At 39.0% G+C, this 20,470-nt stretch overlaps 1 protein-coding gene across 1 annotated transcript in view; it reads left to right on the top strand.

Moving 5' to 3' along the window:
* Positions 1-20,470, top strand: part of itpk1b (inositol-tetrakisphosphate 1-kinase b) — a 94,347-nt gene that overhangs the window by 33,500 nt on the left and 40,377 nt on the right. The window contains exons 3-4 of the mRNA XM_062042216.1: positions 2,375-2,399; positions 14,337-14,462. Coding sequence (XP_061898200.1) covers positions 2,375-2,399; positions 14,337-14,462 — 151 coding nt within the window. The remainder of the gene's footprint in view (positions 1-2,374; positions 2,400-14,336; positions 14,463-20,470) is intronic.

The raw sequence follows: 20,470 nt of genomic DNA, 5'->3' as shown, positions 1-20,470 counted from the left end.
ACAGCTTGCTACTGCTGCCAGCAGACGTAGCATATTAGCAGTTTAGCCGGTGCTAGTGGACTGATTTTTTAACTTCAAACTAGTTAATTTGTATTGTTATTCAAATTAATGCACATTTGCATTCAGCAATGATATTACCAACATACGTATCATCATATTTTGAAAATGGTTATGTTTCAGTTTAAAAAAAAAACGTCTTCATGATCCCCAATTATTTGTTTATTTTGGGTCTTGCATTCCTGCACAAATTGTCAGGACTAGTTCATATTTTGCTACATTCGTTTTTAAAATATTTTTCAATGTTCATCCTATTACATTTTTCATTTGCTTTATTTACCTAGTATGTTAGTAAATTCTGCACTGTAACCTGTTTTAAAAGGGTTTTATTATCATCTGTAAGCCAAAGAATATATTGTGATGTATGTTATTGCAAAAGGCTGCAATACATATCACGCCCAACACTATGAGATTATTGCATTGCTTTTCTGAGTTTAATTTACGGTATCAGATGCATTTAAATGTTCAATTAAAGTAAAGGGTATAATTGTTATCTGTATTTCTTAATTCACCTGCCGGTAGTTACTTAAGGGCACTGACACACTCACTAAACTTTGTAACTAGTCTGCACTCTCATCAGGCAGAAGACTCCTTTTCAGGCCGAACATATAAGGGTTAAGAGATGTGTGATACCACTTCCGACAATAAAAAGTATTCTTTTGTGTTCTCTGCTGCTCGGTCACATTCTCGTAGCGCTGGCCTGCCTGATTCTGTTTGGCGTCCTAACAAGTATACAAGCGATCTCCATATTTGAGACGGGATGAAACCATCGACAACCCCATTCACATGGCATGAAACACGCCAGCAGCTGCAGTATTAAATGTCCACATTGTTGTGAAGCAGTGAATAGCCCAAGCTGCTGTTGCCATGGGGATGTAGCCTCAAAAACAACCAGCATGGACAAGGCTGAGTTGATGGTACTAAACTGGTTTGTGGCCAGAACAGTTTTTCTTTTTTGTTGGTTTGTTTTAGCCAATGGATTTCTTTCTGTTATACACTTTTTGTGAAGGCAATTGTGGTTTGGAATTAACTTTACTCTATACACAATGTTGACGTGACCAGAAACGACTCTTTATTTCAAAGCATGTCTGCTAAGTACAATTTTGTCTTGCTTTAGGTGGGATGTAGCCTTTGAATTGCACTGATCATACTATCCGTACCTTATCATTTAGCTTTTATTTTTAATCTAATTCAGAACACTCCAGGCATGATCATATGTATTTCTGCATTTCTAATGCTAATTGCTTGAGCTTTTGTTTATTCATAGACAGACAGAAACTCTTTGGACATACATTTAGAAAATAAGGGAGCTTCATAGGCATTTCACCATCGCAGACAACTGTACAAGCAATGCTATAGGTAACTGTCTAACAATAGAGAATACATATACCTAGTCCTAGTACCGCTGCTGAAAACACCTGCTTAGATTGTACAAAAGGTGAGGGGAAGAAAACTTTACTGGCCTGGGGAACCTCACACCATGTCCTTTTTACCCATCTGTAGTGTGAATTGTGTACGAAATTGCAATATTCAACATGTTTTGTAAATCAATTTCTTTGGCAACCAAATTCAGTTGGTGGTAGAGATAGATGTACAAGTCATGAGCTTGTATATCTATGTAAAGTTTTTTTTGGATTCAGGACTCATGGATATTCGTCTCTTTGTGAACTCTTTTACTTACTTCTCAGGGCATTCAATCTATCGCAACTAGACTGTTTGGTTTGTCTTAGAAGACGTTTTGCCGCTTATCCGAGCAGGCTTCATCAGTTCGTGCTTATAGACTTCGATTGTCCTGACCAGGACTATATCTGACCAATCTAAGTTTATGAGCATGAACTGATGAAGCCTACTCGGATGAGCGGCAAAACGTCTTCTAAGACAAACCAAACAGTCTAGTTGCGATAGATTGAATGCCCTGAGATGACAATGACCTGGATGAATTAGAACATTCATACACACTCTTTTACTTACTCAACCCTACTGCCACTAGCTGAATTAAAAAGGAAATTGGGGAACATGCCACTAATTGTGTAACTGTAATTGCCATTGTATCTCAGGCTGGACAAAACCAACAATTCACTCGCTCAGCCACCTAAGTTTTGCTCACAGGTGCTCGACAGAAACTTCAGTCTCTGGGGGGGAACTTTGCATATGTGAGTTTCTGTGCATGCGCTCTGTGGCGATTCACTTCAGTGATAAGAACTTGAGTCAGCAAAAGGAGTCACGTTTTGCATTAACATTTAATTTTATGTGTTTATCGACTGATACTTCTATCTCACTAATACTTTTGTTTTTGTTTTTTGTTTTGTTTTTTCAGGAAAAGAGGGATCGAGGTTGTTCAGGTAAGTTAATATATTTTGCGATTTTTATTTTAGTAGGAGTTCCAACTTTATTCTTCAGTAAATTAAATTATGGACGATGCTTGTCTACTCTGCACCAAATCATTGTTTCTATCAACAGTTGTATTTTTTCCTTCACACTGCAAATTTTTGCACTCCTACATGTCTGATTTAGTTTTTTGCTATGACAAATCTGCCAAAGTATTTCCTGCGTTGTAATGGAAGTATGTCTTAACCCCTGTGCCCACATGTGTAGATGACGTGTAGGCAGAAACCTATGGTGGAATCTTTGTATGTGTGTATATATTGTTTATAATGTGAGAATAAGGTCACTAAATGTTTTAACTTTCAAGCCCAGTTTTCGTCTTGAAACTATGCAGTTGCTTTTCAGGTTTTTCTGCTTCCCTTATACAAAACCCAAAACCATTGAAGTTGGCACGTTGTGTAAATCGTAAATAAAAACAGAATACAATGATTTGCACATCCTTTTCAACCTATGTTCAATTGAATAGACTGCCAAGACAAGATACTTAAAGTTCGAACCGGAAAACTCTGTTATTTTTTGCAAATATTAGCTCATTTGGAATTTTATGCCTGCAACATGTTTAAAAAAAGCTGGCAGAAGTGGCAAAAAAGACCTAGAAAGTTGAGGAATGCTCATCAAACACCTATTCGGAACATCCCACAGGTGAAGAGGCTAAATGGGAACAGGTGGGTGCCATGATTGGGTATAAAAGCAGCCTCCATGAAATGCTCAGTCATTCACAAACAAGAATAGGGCGAGGGTCAGCTCTTTGTGAACAAATGCGTGGGCAAATTGTTTAAGAACAACATTTCTCAACCAGCTATTACAAGAAATTTAGGGATTTCACCAGCTACGGTCCGTAATATCATCAAAAGGTTCAGAGAATCTGGAGAAATCACTGCACGTAAGCAGCAAGGCTGAAAACCAACATTGAATGCCCGTGACCTTCGATCCTTCAAGCGGTACTGCATCAAAAACCGACATCAGTGTGTAAAGGATATCGCCACATGGGCTGGGAACACTTCAGAAAAACACTGTCAGTAACTACAGTTTGTCGCTACTACAGTAAGTGCAAGTTAAAACTCTACTATGCAAAGCCAAAGCCATATATCAAAAACACCCAGAAACGCCGCTGGCTTCGCTGGGCCCGAGCTCATCTAAGATGGACTGATGCAAAGTGGAAAAGTGTTCTGTGGTCTGACGAGTCCACATTTCAAATTGTTTTTGAAAACTGGACATCGTGTCCTCCGGAACAAAGAGGAAAAGAACCATCCGGATTGTTATAGGCGCAAAGTTGAAAAGCCAGCATCTGTGATGGTATGGGGGTGTATTAGTGCCCAAGGCATGGGTAACTTACACATCTGTGAAGGTACCATTAATGCTGAAAGGTACATACGGGTTTTGAAGCAACATATGTTGCCATCCAAGCAACGTTATCATGGACACCCCTGCTTATTTTAGCAAGACAATGCCAAGCCACGTGTTACAACAGCGTGGCTTCATAGTAAAGAGTGCGGATACTAGACTGGCCTGCCTTTAGTCCAGACCTGTCTCCCATTGAAAATGTGTGGCGCACAAATACCACAACGGAGACCCTGGACTGTTAAACAACTAATGCTGTACATCAAGCAAGAATAGGAAAGAATTCCACCTGAAAAGCTTAAAAAATTGGTCTCCCCAGTTCCCAAATGTAAAATGAGTGTTTTTAAAAGAAAAGGCAATGTAACACAGTGATAAAAATGCCCCTGTACTCACTTTTTTGCAATGTGTTGCTGCCATTAAACATGATTTTTTATTAGAAAAAATTTAAAAAAATAAGTTTCTCATTTCGAACATTAAATATCTTGTCTTTGCAGTTTATTCAATTGAATATAAGTTGAAAATAATTTGCAAATCATTGTCTTCTGTTTTTATTTACGAATTACACAATGTACCAACTTCACTGGTTTTGGGTTTTGTAAGCATCATTAATTAACGATTGTTAGATTTAGCACATCAATACCCTTCTATCACTAACTGTGCTCATTTTGAAGTGACTACATCAATTCACACTCGAGGGGAGCATAAAGCTGGTTTGGTCATATGTATACAGTTACAAGAGAATCACATGCATAAGCAGTCTGAAACAAATGTGTACACGCTCTTAATCATTAGCCTTCTTCTTCATCTTGTAAATTTTCAGTACCTGAAACCCAATCACACTGATTTACACCATGCCCAAGTCTTTTTCTACAGGGAAGATTAGCCACAGGACAATAAAGGATGCAATTACACACTGTTGATACAGTAGCTTAGTGACAGTTTTCTGGGGGTCGCAGTGCTGAAAAGAGCTTGTTGGTTACTGAAAGATAAGGGAGAAAATTGTCCAAGCCTTTTAAAGTGTCAGTGTCTAACAAGTATCCTGGGTTGACACATTTGTTCCTCACACTTTGCAATTATTTTACCCCTCTTGCTACACCGTCAATACCAGAACACTCAGTTTGAGCCTGGTCATGGGAATAATCTCAAACTAACCAGGCTTTGCCTCCCACTCTGTTTTTAGCTCTTCAGGCAAACAGCACCTCACAGATTCAGAGTCAGCCATCCAGATTTTACATCTATTTGCTGGATTCAGTTTTTCTCCTCATTAAAAGATAAACACGTACTGTCAATGCCAATTAAAATAGCTCATCTTACACTGATACTCACTGACACCAGTGATTCCGCTCGCCGTGATGCGCCCAATGCCAGTCAGCGCCTGTACTATAATAGCCAGATCACAAGGGAAAATAATGACAGCCATTGTAATTCCTCGGCCCTTTTACACAAGTCTGTGTACAAAGCTGTCTTCTCCTATTCCCTTGGGGAATTACGCGCTCAACAATTCTTTAACTGTGTTTTTAATCAATGCTGCCATTTCAAAGGCATGTTTGAAGCGATGGTATGGAAAAAATATCTTCCCCCTTTTTTATCAAATGTCTACTGTAGAAATAGTGAAGGCATTCATTGAGTAGCTAGTAAAAAATATCTGCAATTTGTCACGCACGAATAAAAGGTCTCTCTAGAAGGCGAGAGTAGAATAAATGACCAGTTTATTTAGTCAACCTTGCCACAGTGGTCTGAATAACTAACAAATTGTGGCGATAACAAGTCAACCTTGTATATCCAAGGATGGATGAAATCTATTTCTGGCAAGAAAAAACATTTTGCACATTTGCTTAATTCATTTTTAGAGTCAAAAGTACTGATTTAGGTCCAGTAGAGAGACACTTTTTTATTTGGGTCAACTATAAATTATCCATTTTGGCAGGCTGTGTATTAAACGATTCATAAATGCATGTCAACTACATCTTCTTTGTGTACAGCTTGCAATGAGCTTTATGCTTGCTGATAGTACTTTCCTTTTCATGCCCTCACTGTTTTAAATTATCTGTATATCAGCATTTGGTGCTTATCATAACTTTTGATCTATATATAACTCTTAAACCCTCCTAAATGTCTAATGTCATATCTGGTATAAATTGGATTCTCCAGAGAGTCGATGGTGACATCCCCTTGTGTAAAGTGATCTTTTCTAAATCAAGCCATCCATCCATCTATCCATTTTCCTAGGAAATTCATTTCATATTTTACGGTTGGCGTGTGGGAAAATGCGTTGCTTTTATCACTACTATGTTGGTCACAGTTAAAAACAGAGGATGCTTTTGTTTCTTTTGCACTTTTTCATAATTGTTTCCTCAGGCGCTAGCTACTCATTTTATTTTTACATCCAGTAACGCATTATTATGTTGACTCAGTACTCGCTGCCGCTGAAAACGAATTAGCACAAGCTCATCAATACTGACCCCTTTGCCTTGAGTTCCTAGGACAATGTACATTAGCCTGTGTGTATCTCCAATCTGATGAGATTAACACACCAGCCCTCGGAAAGCCGATATTCACTCTCTGAATGAGACACCAGCACAGTAAATTGCTGACTGGGCTGTTCAAAGGAAGTTATTCAGTTACCATTTTTATTATATAGTAAGTGTCAAGAAATGTAAAGATAACTTGTGGCATGTTGCTTTATCTTAACTAGATATTGATTCTGTGATAACAGAAACACCAGAGATTGTCTTTTAAAGGGTATTTGCAGGCTTTTTGTCCACCATCCAGAAATAGAAGCTGGGTGGCCCTGACTGATGAATAGCTCGTAGAAAATATTTGGCGAATGTTTGAATTGCACGAAGGGATAGTGACAAAGTATTTATTACAGGTTGTAGACTCTCTCTGTTCTGAACTCCTGTTTTGATAACATGTTGTGTTGAGCAGAATAATGCTTCCAGGAGGAGTGCCATAGTGAAGATGTATTCTATCTCCTAACTGTTAAGTCATCAAGTACAGCGGCACCTCGGTTTTTGTCATCAACCACTTCCAAAGAGTTGGTTGAAAACTGAATCATATAAAAAAACAAAAAACGTAGTCCTCATAAGAAACCATGTAATGTATCCAACGAGTCTGTTTCAGACATCCAAAAATGTTTAAAAATGTTAATAGAAACATTTTATAGAGAATATAGTTTACACACAGAAAACAATGCAACATGCATATAAATGCTGAATGGAATTGATAATTGTACTTTTATGGTGGAACTTCATGGCAATCTAGCGCGCCGGGTACATTTAAAGTGTTGGATCGCAAGCAGCATTTGTAGCTCTCTTAGTAAGAGCAAATGTCATCTCTGCCATCAAGGTAAAAGTGCAAGAACATGCTCCCTACAAACGGACCACCTTTAAGCTCCATATTACCCTTGATTATTTGGCTATACTTACCGTAGCAATGTGATGTGTTCAGCGACACAGACTTTAAGGGTGTACTCAATTTTAGAAAGTACAGAGAATGAGTCACCAATGTGTGTTTAGCCCTACTAAAACTGAGAAAGTGTTTGAAAATCAAGACATTAGGCTGGGCAAAAAAATTATCAAGATTTTTTCATGGGCGGTGTGGCGAAGTTGGTAGAGTGGCTGTGCCAGCAATCGGAGGGTTGCTGGTTACTGGGGTTCAATCCCCACCTTCTACCATCCTAGTCACGTCCGTTGTGTCCTTGGGCAAGACACTTCACCCTTGCTCCTGATGGCTGCTGGTTAGCGCCTTGCATGGCAGCTCCCACCATCAGTGTGTGAATGTGTGTTTGAATGGGTGAATGTGGAAATACTGTCAAAGCGCTTTGAGTACCTTGAAGGTAGAAAAGCGCTATACAAGTATAACCCATTTATTTATTTATTTATTTATTTATTTATCTTAATATAATTATTTTAAATTGTTTTTATGTACCAGTTTTAAACCATCTGTACTAAAAACTAAAACTGCAGATTACCATACTGTGTAAATAACAGCAAATTAAAAATAAATGAACATAGAAAAATATTTTTGAAAAAGTAAAATAAATGTAGCAAAATATGAACTAGTTAACAGTCTTGAGTTTTTTTTAGAGATGCATAACCCAAAATAAACAAATTGTCCTGTCTGGGATAATTAAGGCGTTTTAAAAGGTAAACATTACCATGTTCAGATTATCATGCTCCATACACTGTAAAAATCATTGCTACTTACAAATGTGCATCATCTTTGAAACAATAAAGATAGTTTCAAATTAAAACATCGGTCCAGTGGTCTCACCGCTAATAACAGCTAATGCTACATCCGCTGGCAATAGTAGCAGACTGTGTAGGCTGCATTTTCACACTTCCCGTATAATATCTTCGGTAGTACTCTTTCAAATGATTCTAACATTTGTTGATTTGTACATCGGGCGCAATTTGCTCCACATTACTTTGGCAAACCAAAGCACCGCCACACAACCAATGAGTTAGCATTATTATCTGCAATCACTTCATCTTTGGAGGATAACGCCAAGTCACGGCTAACGTTTATTTCACTGCCCTCATCTGCACATTTGGCTCCAAGTTCGCTCACTCTTTTTACTTCTGTAGTACCTTACAACCGGAAATGGACCTGGAAAAGGTCAACTTTGATTGGCCATTGTCGCGGACATTTCTGCCATGGTTGATCAAGTTAAAATGCTAACACCTGAAACTTATCACAATCATCAATGAGGATCATATAATCGCACAACTTTATGATACATAATTTTAGTAACAAGGTAAATTGTTTCTAATTGAATAACCAATTAATGAGGAGGTATCTTAAAGGACAACTGCACTTTCTTCGTGGAATTTTGCCTATCATTCACAATCATTATGAAAGACATGACAACGGATGTATTTTTTGTTAATACATAAATAAAAGTAAATAAAAGTCCGCTTACAGAGGAGCCAAAGGGAGCCCCACTATTCCGCCCATAAAATCTGATAAATAACCATTCAAAAGGCGCCAACAATACTCCATTTACATTTTGTGACTTGAATATTAACCAACTATTTGTGACATAGTTATTATAAGCACTAACGTAGACCAAATATTTATAGCAACGTCGTGATCACAAGCTTGTGTGCCAATGTTGACATGATCGACTGATCAGCTGCTTTCTCGTTTCCTTGATCGTAAAACTTGGCGAGGACGATGCGAAAAAAACGCTTATCGCCACCCCCCTTTTCTTCACGAAGATTATGAGTCATTATTTTTTTTTTTTTTTTTTTTTTTTTTTTAATGTTGTCCTGTCCAGCTACTCAGGCAAATCATATTTTTGATGTAGATGACCATATCAGCTGTACAGCTTTACTTTACAAAAGAGAAGTGTGGGATACTTGTCTTGTTGCATTATTTGTATTTGACTTTATGAAATGGCTTTATATTATCATTTGGTGCAGCCGGGCCGGAGCAGGAGGGGATAGAAAGAGGAAAAAAGGAAGACGAGTACATTTTGGGTACAAGAGGGGGATAAGACAAAGAGACAACAACAACAAACACACAATAACAACAACAACAACAGAACAGCATCAGCAAATACGATACGTACAAATATGATAGTAAAAGTGAAAGCAGAGAAACAGTTAGTGAAGTAAATATTAATAACACAGAAATGACAATGAACATTATTATACTACAAATGGAGCAATTCAAATACCATTAGCACTATTGATAATGAATAATAACAATAATTACCTCTATTATCGATAATACAATTGTTTCAAATGCAACAATACATATATGTACAAAACCTAAAACCAATAAAGTTGGCATGTTGTGTAAATCGTAAATAAAAACAGAATACAATGATTTGAAAATCCTTTTCAACCTATATTCAATTGAATAGACTGCAAAGACAAGATACTTAACGTTAGAACTGAAAAACTATATGTTTTGCAAATATTAGCTCATTTGGAATTTGATGCCTGCTACATGTTTCAAAAAAGCTGGCACAAGTGGCAAAAAAACTGAGAAAGTTGAGGAATGCTCATCAAACACTTATTTGGTTGACAGGCTAATTGGGAACAGGTGGGTGCCATGATTGGGTATAAAAGCAGCTTCCATGAAATGCTCAGTCATTCACAAACAAGGATGGGGCGAGGGTCACCACTTTGTGAACAAATGCATGAGCAAATTGTCTAACAGTTTAAGAACAACATTTCTCAACAAGCTATTGCAAGGAATTTAGGGATTTCACCATATACGGTCTGTAATATCATCAAAAGGTTCAGAGACTCTGAAGAAATCACTGCACGTAAGCGATGATATTATGGACCTTCGATCCCTCAGGCGGTACTGCATCAAAAAGCGACATCCGTGTGTAAAGGATATCACCACATGGGCTCAGAAAAACTTCAGAAAACCACTGTCAGTAACTACAGTTTGTCGCTACATCTGTAAGTGCAAGTTAAAACTCTACTATGCAAAGCCAAAGCCATTTATCAACAACACCCACAAACACTGCCGGCTTCGCTGGTCATGAGCTCATCTAAGATGGACTGATGCAAAGCGGAAAAGTGTTCTGTGGTCTGAAGAGTCCAAATTTCAAATTGTTTTTGGAAACTGTGGATGTCGTGTCCTCAGGAACAAAGAGGAAAAGAACCATACAGATTGTTCTAGGCGCAAAGTTCAAAAGCCAGCATCTGTGATGGTATGGGGGTGTATTAGTACCCAAAGCATGGGTAACTTGCACATCTGTGAAGGCACCATTAATGCTGAAAGGTGCATACAGGTTTTGGAGCAATATATGTTGACATCCAAGCATGACGGCTTATTTCAGCAAGACAATGCCAAGCCACGTGTTACAACAGCGTGGCTTCATAGTAAAAGAGTGCAGGTACTAGACTGGCCTGCCTGTTGTCCAGACCTGTCTCCCATTGAAAATGCGTGGCGCAATATGAAGCCTAAAATACCACAACGTAGACCCCTACATCCATCCATGTATACATACACACACTCACAGAGACACAGGTACAGGCACACACATACACATTTATAATCCAACAAATCCATACACAAGCCGGCGGGGCACAGATCAAGCTTTCCACTGAGAACCAGCCGATCACCCCCCACCCCCTGAACCCCTGTGCCCCAGGGACAACGCCCGACAAGCCCGCCCCCAGATGACGGCAGGACACCGGGCGTGAAGGATGGCGTGGCAGAGCGCAAGGGCAGCCCAGGCCGACACCCAACAAGCCAACCAACACGACAATAAATGAGAACGAAACCGGCAAGTTCGCCAGCCGCGACAACCACCATGTGCACGCTCTGCCACAAGTCACAACATCGGCCACCCCTCACACTGGACCCAGCAGCCACGGGCGCCCACACCACAAACATAAGGCAGCTGAAACAGTGGCTGCAATACCCCCAGACAGCCAGCACCACCCGATCAAATCAAAGCGATCGAAAAACCGTGACCGACAACTACAGGATCATAGAGACCAGCCAGCGCTATTCTCCATTTTAATTTGGATAAAGCCTTGGGGGCAGATATTTTGAAGAATTTAACAGTAGTGGGATTTCACCACCATCTGAGCTTTGCATGCACTCTATCAGAGCTTGCTTTAGAGACCAAATCCAAAGCCAGGTGAGATCAAACCGGGAAAGGAAAATAACTCTAGCCATGTGACGATTGTTTCATATAGTGATTTGAACGATAACCTTCTGCTTTGGTTGTCTAGATTTTAGATTTTAGAAACTTGTGTCTTTTTCCCCATCAGCATCGTACGCCCAAAAGCACTTTTGGGCGTCTTTGTTGTCATGTTCAGCATGGTTATTTTAAAAAACCCAAGTACTTCTATGACCTCTGTCCCCAGTGTTTATGCAAAATATTTTTATTTCCCATGAGTGTAGCTTGGCCCTGCTGCCGCGCTACATCAAAGCTGGAAATATATTGGCCCTGACCTAGCCTCCCCCCCAGGATCGAGCGTTGTTTTTTGTGCCGTCTATCACAAGCTCTCTTCTAGCAATCGGTCCCAGAGGGGTCTGCAGAGACGTCAGTTGACATTTCTGCTTTTAGTTTTTAACAGCACATCATCAATGACTTTACCGCTGGGTTTTGGTAGGAGCTCAAAAGCAGCCAGGCTGATTATGTCTATGCACACTGTACAATGTGACTTTGCTCGTGGGCACTGGTGTAATTTTTGATTATTCAAAATGTTCTGACAAATTCCCCTCCATTTGGACTTGCTGTAGCCACACTGTAGGTTGACTGAAAACAACCTACTGTATCTTTCGCTGATGAAGCCATGTTACCACGGCTGCATACACCAGCTCATATTCTATTCCCGAGTGGGATCTTATATCCACAGGTGACAGCATACCTTTATGACTGTTGACTTATTGCAATCACATGTCTATTTAGGTCATGGCTCCAAGCCTACGTATCTCATACATCTGCCATATGCCTCATCTATTCTACACTATCTAATACATGCACAAAAATATACACAAACCATACATGATTTAACATTCTTGGTCTATTAATGTTTGATTTAGTGCCAGTTGAATATATATTTACCTCTACAATATTAGGTAGGACCGTAGGAGGGTTTTTTTTTCTACGTTTGTATCTTACCAAAAAGGCGCAAACTATATCTGTAGATGGTATGGCATAGGTCAAAACCATTTGAGGTATGAATCCAGGATCATTTGGTTTACTATTGGAAAAACATCAGTAGTAGATGCAAAACTGAAACTTCTGAATGACTAGGAAACCATTCAATTCAATATTTAAAAATGCAATACAATATAATCTAAGACATATTTATTGTATTTATTGCAAGTCCCTAAACAAGACACACAAAAAAGTAAAGATCGTTGATGATCTTTTAGTACCGTTGCTTATTTTTTTGTCCATGCTCAAATGCCAACATACACAAATACTTAACATACATTGTTACATTGTATCTTCTTCTTGTTTGACTGTTTGGGCAACTGGTGTATTGTAATGTATGCACCTTTTACCACGCAATGGATAATTATAACAACAACAGTAGTGTGATAATGTCTAATATCTCAAGCTTCTTAAATTACTTGTGTATTATTGGAATTATGTTATTATTTGTGGCTTTCTTACACAGTCCAAAAGCATTTGTGTTAGGTTTATTGTGTTTTGTCAAATGTAAGAAACACTGTACCATACAGTAGGAAACGAGAAAATTATTTTTGGCATAATATACACTTGCCTCATTGTTTTATTTTACTTGCAGTATGATTGGAAGTCATACACTTTAAGTTCTACGCAAGGGAATTGGTGTAAAAACTGGAATTAAGTGATGTTTTACTGCTTGGCACAGGAACAAGAGTACAATGAGTCATCTATCACCTCTCACAATCATTAACCTAGTTGATCTCAATGTGACGCACCTTCGACTAACTGAAAATGCGTACAGTTTTACAGTTCTCACATTTATCTTCACCTGTGTGACTAAGGTGCAACCGCTCCCGGTTTGCATACCGTGGCCACTGGGTTCTGACCTCAGTTCGCTTTATGTGCACAGGAACAATTCCAATCTATTTTGTAGGTTATTTTGTAATTAGTTTGCGTACAAGTTCAGCATCCAAAAATCCCCTACTGTTTTCTTTGTGAATTTAGAAAATTTTGCTTGTTTTTACCCATTTATGGAGTAATGATTTGCTTTTAGATATTTTGGCGCTTTAACATGAGTGGAGTACATTTTATCAGCCAGTGCTGTAATAAAACACGTAACCAAGGTCTGGAACTGAAGGTTCATATGATGTTTGTGTCATAATACAATATACACATTCCACTGTGGCTCCTTGATAGCACATTGAAGGCTAAGTATCCATCCAGCTGTATGATCCTCATCCTCTTCAACACTATAACTGAGATGTCTGACATGTAAAAAAATATTATGAAAAAAAAACAAAAACACAACTCCCTGAACATACTTTTTTTTTATAAAGTTGTTTCACACAGACCAAGATTTGTTTTTGTTTTGACAATCTTTAATCAAAACAAAGTAAATGTAGGCCCTGTGGGATGGACTGACCTATTCCTTAATGAAAGGTCGTCCTCTAAAATCTTTCTCTTTTTATTTAGGTGCATGCCTGTGTGCAAACCCAGTTCTTATGTCTTTCGCTGAGAACTGGATTTTCTACTTGTGAACCACTTGGCCAGGGCTGTAAATGATAAACAATAGCTAATTTTGTATATGTTGACTATAATGTTCATGCAATGAATGCTTAGCTCTCCTTACTGTATGCATGCCGACCTCAGGAATATTTTTTGATGGTGAAGTCCTAAGCAAATACACCTTGAACTCTGGTAGTTACAGCAACAATAATAAACAATTTGAACCGCTATTAATGTAAACAGACTTGCAAATGCAATTGGATTGATTTATCAGTTTGAAGACTGTTTTAATTCACATGTAAGATACAGAACAAATAAAGACTATTATTAGGCAATGTTGTGATGACATAACATTTCAAAATGCTTCCAGAGAAACATCCTTTGGCTCTGTTTGAACCCTAAAGCAGAGATGTTCTTTTCTCTATAGCTGGACCTCAGCCAGCCTCTGGAGGATCAGGGTCCCCTGGACGTCATCATCCACAAACTGACGGACCTCATTCTGGAGGCGGACCAGAATGATTCCCAGGCTGTGCTGCTGGTGCAAAGAGTGCAGGTACAGTTTATTGTGAATCAGCTGCATTACGTTGATTTTGCCAAATCAAAAAAGAGAACATCAGCATCCTCATTTGCACATTGTGGTGACAAACACAGTCACTAATCCCTCCTCAAAAGCCAACTTATTTTGTTCTCCCAGAGGGAGAAACATCTCACATGGACAGCATGTCACAGCTCTTAAAGGGGAACTGCACTTTTATTGGAATTTTGCCTATCGTTCACAATCATTATGAAAGACATGACGACTAATTAATTTTTTTTATGCATTCTAAATATTAAGTAAACGTAAATAAAAGTCTGCTTACAGCGGAGCCATGGGAGCTCCACTATTTCGCCCATAAAATCAAATAAATCACCATTTAAAAAGCGCCAACAATACTTCATTTAAATTTTGGGACTTAAATTTTAACTAAGTATTAGTGATATTGTTAATATAAGTGCTAACGCAGACCAACTATTTATAGCGGCGCCAGGATCCCTTCCGTTTGTGCCTATTAGGGTTGTACGGTATACCGGTACTAATAAAGTATTGCGATACTAATCAATTGAAATCGGTACTATACCACCTTTGAAAAGTACCGGTACCATTCTGTCATCTAAATGCCGCTGCGTGGTGGTGACTCCAGAGCCGAGGCGCATGATGTCGAGTGTGTCAAAACTCACACACAGTGCATACAAGTAATAACATCTTGGAGAGGAAAAATGACAAAAACTACAATTCTACTAGTTAATAAAGAGGGTGTGCGTGGAGCGCAATATGTAGGTATTTGGGCTTCAAAACTGACAATAAAGGTGACACTTTAAACAGGGAGACACTGCGTTGCAAGTACTGTTTTACATCTTTCCTGCTTGTCTGCTCCCAGATCGTGGTCAAGGAGAGCATGGGAGACATTTCACTTTGTAATGGGTCCGTAAAGCTCTGCTCTTTGGTCGGAATGACGAGGCCGTCGGTTAGTTACAACTTGGTCACGTTATTTATAATTTCCACAGGGCACAACCGGACATCCACCATGCTATTGACACACCTGCACATGCTAGCGCTACCTCTCCTAACTTGCCCACTCACTAACTCACGTCTCTTACCCCACATGCTGCCATTCTTAAAGGAGCACACACACATACGCTACTCTCACAACAGCTGCTTTAAAACACGTCTCGCCAAACGTGGCGATTAGTATTACCACCTTTGCTTCAAACTTAGGTAAACATTTAAAGAATAAGCATTCAGATCTGCACAAGGAGTTATAAAAAGTGACAGGTAATAATGTAGTTGTTATACTTGTCCTGCTGTTCGGTCCGGTGCAGACTGTAGTCAAGGAGCACAGGGGAGACGTTCCCTTCAGGGTCGATGCCATTTCAATGCCTTTTAATTTATATTTTAACCTAGTAAAATTGTTCTTTGACTGTAAGTGTTTAATGTAGTGTAAGATATTCTGTTAAAATAAAGCTAATAGCGTAGTTCCCTTTATTTGGAAAAGTATAGAAAAGTATCGATAGATATAGATTTTGTTACCAGTAACGGTACTAAATTATTGGTATCGGGACAACCCTAATGCCTATGTTTATATCATATACTTGCTGCTTGCTCGCTTCCTTGCTCCCTGTAAGTTTATTGTAGATCATAAATCATGCCTCTCACCTGCACAGAAGATGGGTGAGTAGGTATTCTGACAAGTTTGTACACTTTGACAGTCAATTAGGACCTGGAACTGGTGAGGAAGACAAGAAAAGCACCACTTTGATACATCTCGCAAATGAAAGATTCCTGAACCTGTCTATTGTAGGTCAACAAGTTATTGAAACATTAAAAAAATGACATCTCAGCTTTGTGTTATATGTAGGTAACAGAGCAAATTAATGTAATAGTCATATCTAATAATACATCTCATTATTATTGAATTAATTGTATTTTTAGAATATGCCAATATGACAAGCTGCGGTCCGAAAAAGTGCCCGGGACCACACACACCATTTTAGAGTAGGCGTCTCAAACTCAACTTGCTTTTGGGACGCTGGAGGTAGAGTTTGGGCAGCGCCAAATTTATCAGTCCAGCTATCAAATTTCTCATTAAATACCATAAGAAGGCAGTATTACTATATCATCTATTGATGTAATTATAATTCCCTGAGGTTGTTGGGTTCCCTGGCAGGTTAACAGAGGCACATCAATTTGGAGGTTGCTCCTTTATAGTATAAGCGGTAATCATTAGAGAACTCGTAATAAATTAGCTCGTTATTTGTTAATTGTTTGGAAAGAGCAGGATGTCGACTCAACGTAACTATCTAACTCATTGTGCCGTAAAGAAATAAGGCTATTACCATCACACGGCAACTTGACACCCAGTAACACATGCACAAGGCTCCTACTACTACTACTACTACAAACCCTGTTTCCATATGAGTTGGGAAATTGTGTTGGATGTAAATATAAACGAAATACAATGATTTGCAAATCCTTTTCAACCCATATTCAATTGAATGCACTACAAAGACAAGATATTTAATATTCAAACTCATAAACTTTTTTTTTTTTTTGTAAATAATAATTAACTTAGAATTTCATGGCTGCAACATGTGCCAAAGTAGTTGGGAAAGGGCATGTTCACCACTGTGTTACACGGCCTTTCCTTTTAACAACACTCAGTAAACGTTTGGGAACTGAGGAGACATATTTTTTAAGCTTCTCAGGTGGAATTCTTTCCCATTCTTGCTTGATGTACAGCTTAAGTTGTTCCAACAGTCCAGGGGTCTCCGTTGTCGTATTTTAGGCTTCATAATGCGCCACACATTTTCAATGGGAGACAGGTCTGGACTACAGGCTGGCCAGTCTAGTACCCGCACTCTTTTACTATGAAGCCATGTTGATGTAACACGTGGCTTGGCATTGTCTTGCTGAAATAAGCAGGGGCGTCCATTGTAGCGTTGCTTGGATGGCAACATATGTTGCTCCAAAACCTGTATGTACCTTTCAGCATTAATGGCGCCTTCACAGATGTGTAAATTACCCATGTCTTGGGCACTAATACACCCCCATACCATCACAGATGCTGGCTTTTCAACTTTGCGCCTATAACAATCCAGATGGTTCTTTACCTCTTTGGTCCGGATGAAACGACGTCCACAGTTTCTAAAAACAATTTGAAATATGGACTCGTCAGACCACAGAACACTTTTCCACTTTGTATCAGTCCATCTTAGATGAGCTCAGGCCCAGCGAAGCCGACGGCGTTTCTGGGTGTTTTCGCCTTGCTTAGGAGAGTTTTGACTTGCACTTACAGATGTAGCGACCAACTGTAGTTACTGACCGTGGGTTTCTGAAGTGTTCCTGAGCCCATGTGGGGATATCCTTTACACACTGATGTCGCTTGTTGATGCAGTACAGCCTGAGGGATCGAAGGTCACAGGCTTAGCTGCTTACGTGCAGTGTAAGGCTGCAGCTAACGATTATTTTTCTATCGATTAATCTATAGATTATTTTTTTTCGATTAATCGGTTAATCTATAGATTATTTTTTTCGATTAATCTATAGATTATTTTTCCTTTTACCGATTTTTTTTTTTTTTTTAAATGAAGATGAAAAAATAAATGTAGGCCAGTTTTTTCAAAAGGCATGGCTTTTATTTACAAAAAAAAAGAAGTACGGCCACTCAGTCAACATTGACAACAACATGACAAAATATTCTGTAACAATGTAAACATTTAAAACTTTTAACATTTAACAAAATTAAAAGTAGCGTATTTGCTTTTTAATGTGCAAATACAAAAGTAAACATCCAGTGCAAATCTTAATATTCTGCAATAGTATAAGCATTTCAAAAGTAAAAGTATTGCTTATTTTGCTTTAAAATGTGCAAAAATAAAGATAAACATCCAATACAAAAAAGTGCCAATCTAAATATTCTGGAGCACTGTAAACATTAAGTATTGCTTTTAAAATGTGCAAAATAAACATCCAGTCCAACACAGTACACAATAACCAATTCTACTCATTCCAGTGAGTGACTAACAGTTGTAATGAAGAAAGGTTAGCATGTCTACATGCTCTGGTTCTTTTCTTGTTTACAATATTCCCAGCAGCTGAAAATAGGCGCTCAGAAGGGGTCGATGTGGCTGGAACTGAGAGGTAATTAGCCTTCACCTCAAGCCAGGACTGCGAGTGAGCTGAGCTGCAGTTTAAGTTTCTAGAAGGTTAACGGGCTCATAGTGATGTTACTAGTAGTTGACTGGGAGGTGTTTATTACCATTTGGGGAGAGTCCGCTGCCTGATGCTCATCTGCTAAACACCTATCTGCTCGAGGCTGAAGCGCTGACTACATGCGCTCTGAATACGCACTGCTGATTGGCTGATAATGCTTTGTGTGTACCAATCAGATGGTTGTGTGGGTGGGACAATGCTGCGTGCTGAGACAGAAGCAGAAGGAGCAAAGCAGCTTGTTAACACTTTAGCTTTAGCTTAGAAACTCGTTCGGTACACCCCCGTACCGAACCGAAAGCCCCGTACCGAAACGGTTCAATACAAAACACGTACCGTTACACCCCTAGCAGATACAAATGACACATTCATGTTTTTGTGTAATGATAACAACGTATGCTCACGCGGACGATTGACTAGTTGATGGTTTTCTTTTCAAATGTTTGTTCATAGCCGTTGTGCTGCTATGATAGGCCATTTCCGCTCGACACAGTGTGCATACAACAACATTATTAGGCCGTGTATTGAAATACTCCCACACTTTTGACGACTTTTGGCGTGATTTTTTCCCCCTCGCTCGCACAGTCTGCTTTGCGGTCCGCCATGACGGTAGTGTGACGTAAATATGCGACGCGTCGACGCACAAAAACGACATCGACGTATTTATGTAACCGATGACGTCGACGCGTCGTTTCAGCCTTAGTGCAGTGATTCCTCCAGATTCTCTGAACCCTTTGATGATATTACGGACCCTAGATGGTGAAATCCCTAAATTCCTTGCAATAGCTGGTTGAGAAAGGTTTTTCTCAAACTGTTCAACAATTTGCTCACGCGTTTGTTGACAAAGTGGTGACCCTCGCCCCATCCTTGTTTGTGAATGACTGAGCATTTCATGGAATCTACTTTTATACCCAATCATGGCACCCACCTGTTCCCAATTTGCCTGTTCACCTGTGGGATGTTCCAAATAATTGTTTGATGAGCATTCCTCAACTTTATCAGTATTTATTGCCACCTTTCCCAACTTCTTTGTCACGTGTTGCTGGCATCAAATTCTAACGTTAATGATTATTTGCAAAAAAAAAATGTTTATCAGTTTGAACATCAAATATGTTGTCTTTGTAGCATATTCAACTGAATATGGGTTGAAAATGATTTGCAAATCATTGTATTACGTTTATATTTACATCTAACACAATTTCCCAACTCGTATGGAAACGGGGTTTGTAGTACTACTACTACTACTACTACTACTCTAGTGGAGGATAATAAACAACAACTAAGCTATGTTAACCCTGAACTTGTACTTTGGGCGACTATTTACAAAAGTATGCCGCAAAGCATGGTGGAAGTCGTCATAACTACAGTTGCTGAGAGCGCTTCTTGTTTCCCAGCATGCCTTGGGGCAATTGTTTTGTAAAACATTGCTAAATGTACGTGTTCGCAGTTGTTTTTGTGTTTACATTGTGGTTGTAGTTAGTGAACAACAGATATAGGCAATTATTTTGACTCAAGGGCTATATTGGTCAGTAAAAATGTGTCTGGGGGCCAGTGTGTGGTATATGTATATACACACAGTACACATACTGTCTATATGATAATAGCAGGATCTTTCGGTGTAACTGTGACTGACTGATGATTTTGTGGCAATATTCATTATTGTTATTCTTTTATTTCTGATTTTTAACATGACACTGTGAGTCGGTGTGTCTGTTTTTTGGCACTATATTTTAGCTGTAAAAAGTGTCACGCTTGTATGTGTGCTTGGTTCCCTTTTTTAGGTAACACTCTAAACATGTGTAGGTTGTTCAGCA

Source organism: Entelurus aequoreus, linkage group LG03 (assembly GCF_033978785.1).
Source record: "Entelurus aequoreus isolate RoL-2023_Sb linkage group LG03, RoL_Eaeq_v1.1, whole genome shotgun sequence".
Taxonomy (NCBI): domain Eukaryota; kingdom Metazoa; phylum Chordata; class Actinopteri; order Syngnathiformes; family Syngnathidae; genus Entelurus; species Entelurus aequoreus.
Note: the sequence above shows the minus strand (reverse complement) of the source record. Positions and strands in the feature narration are given on the sequence as shown.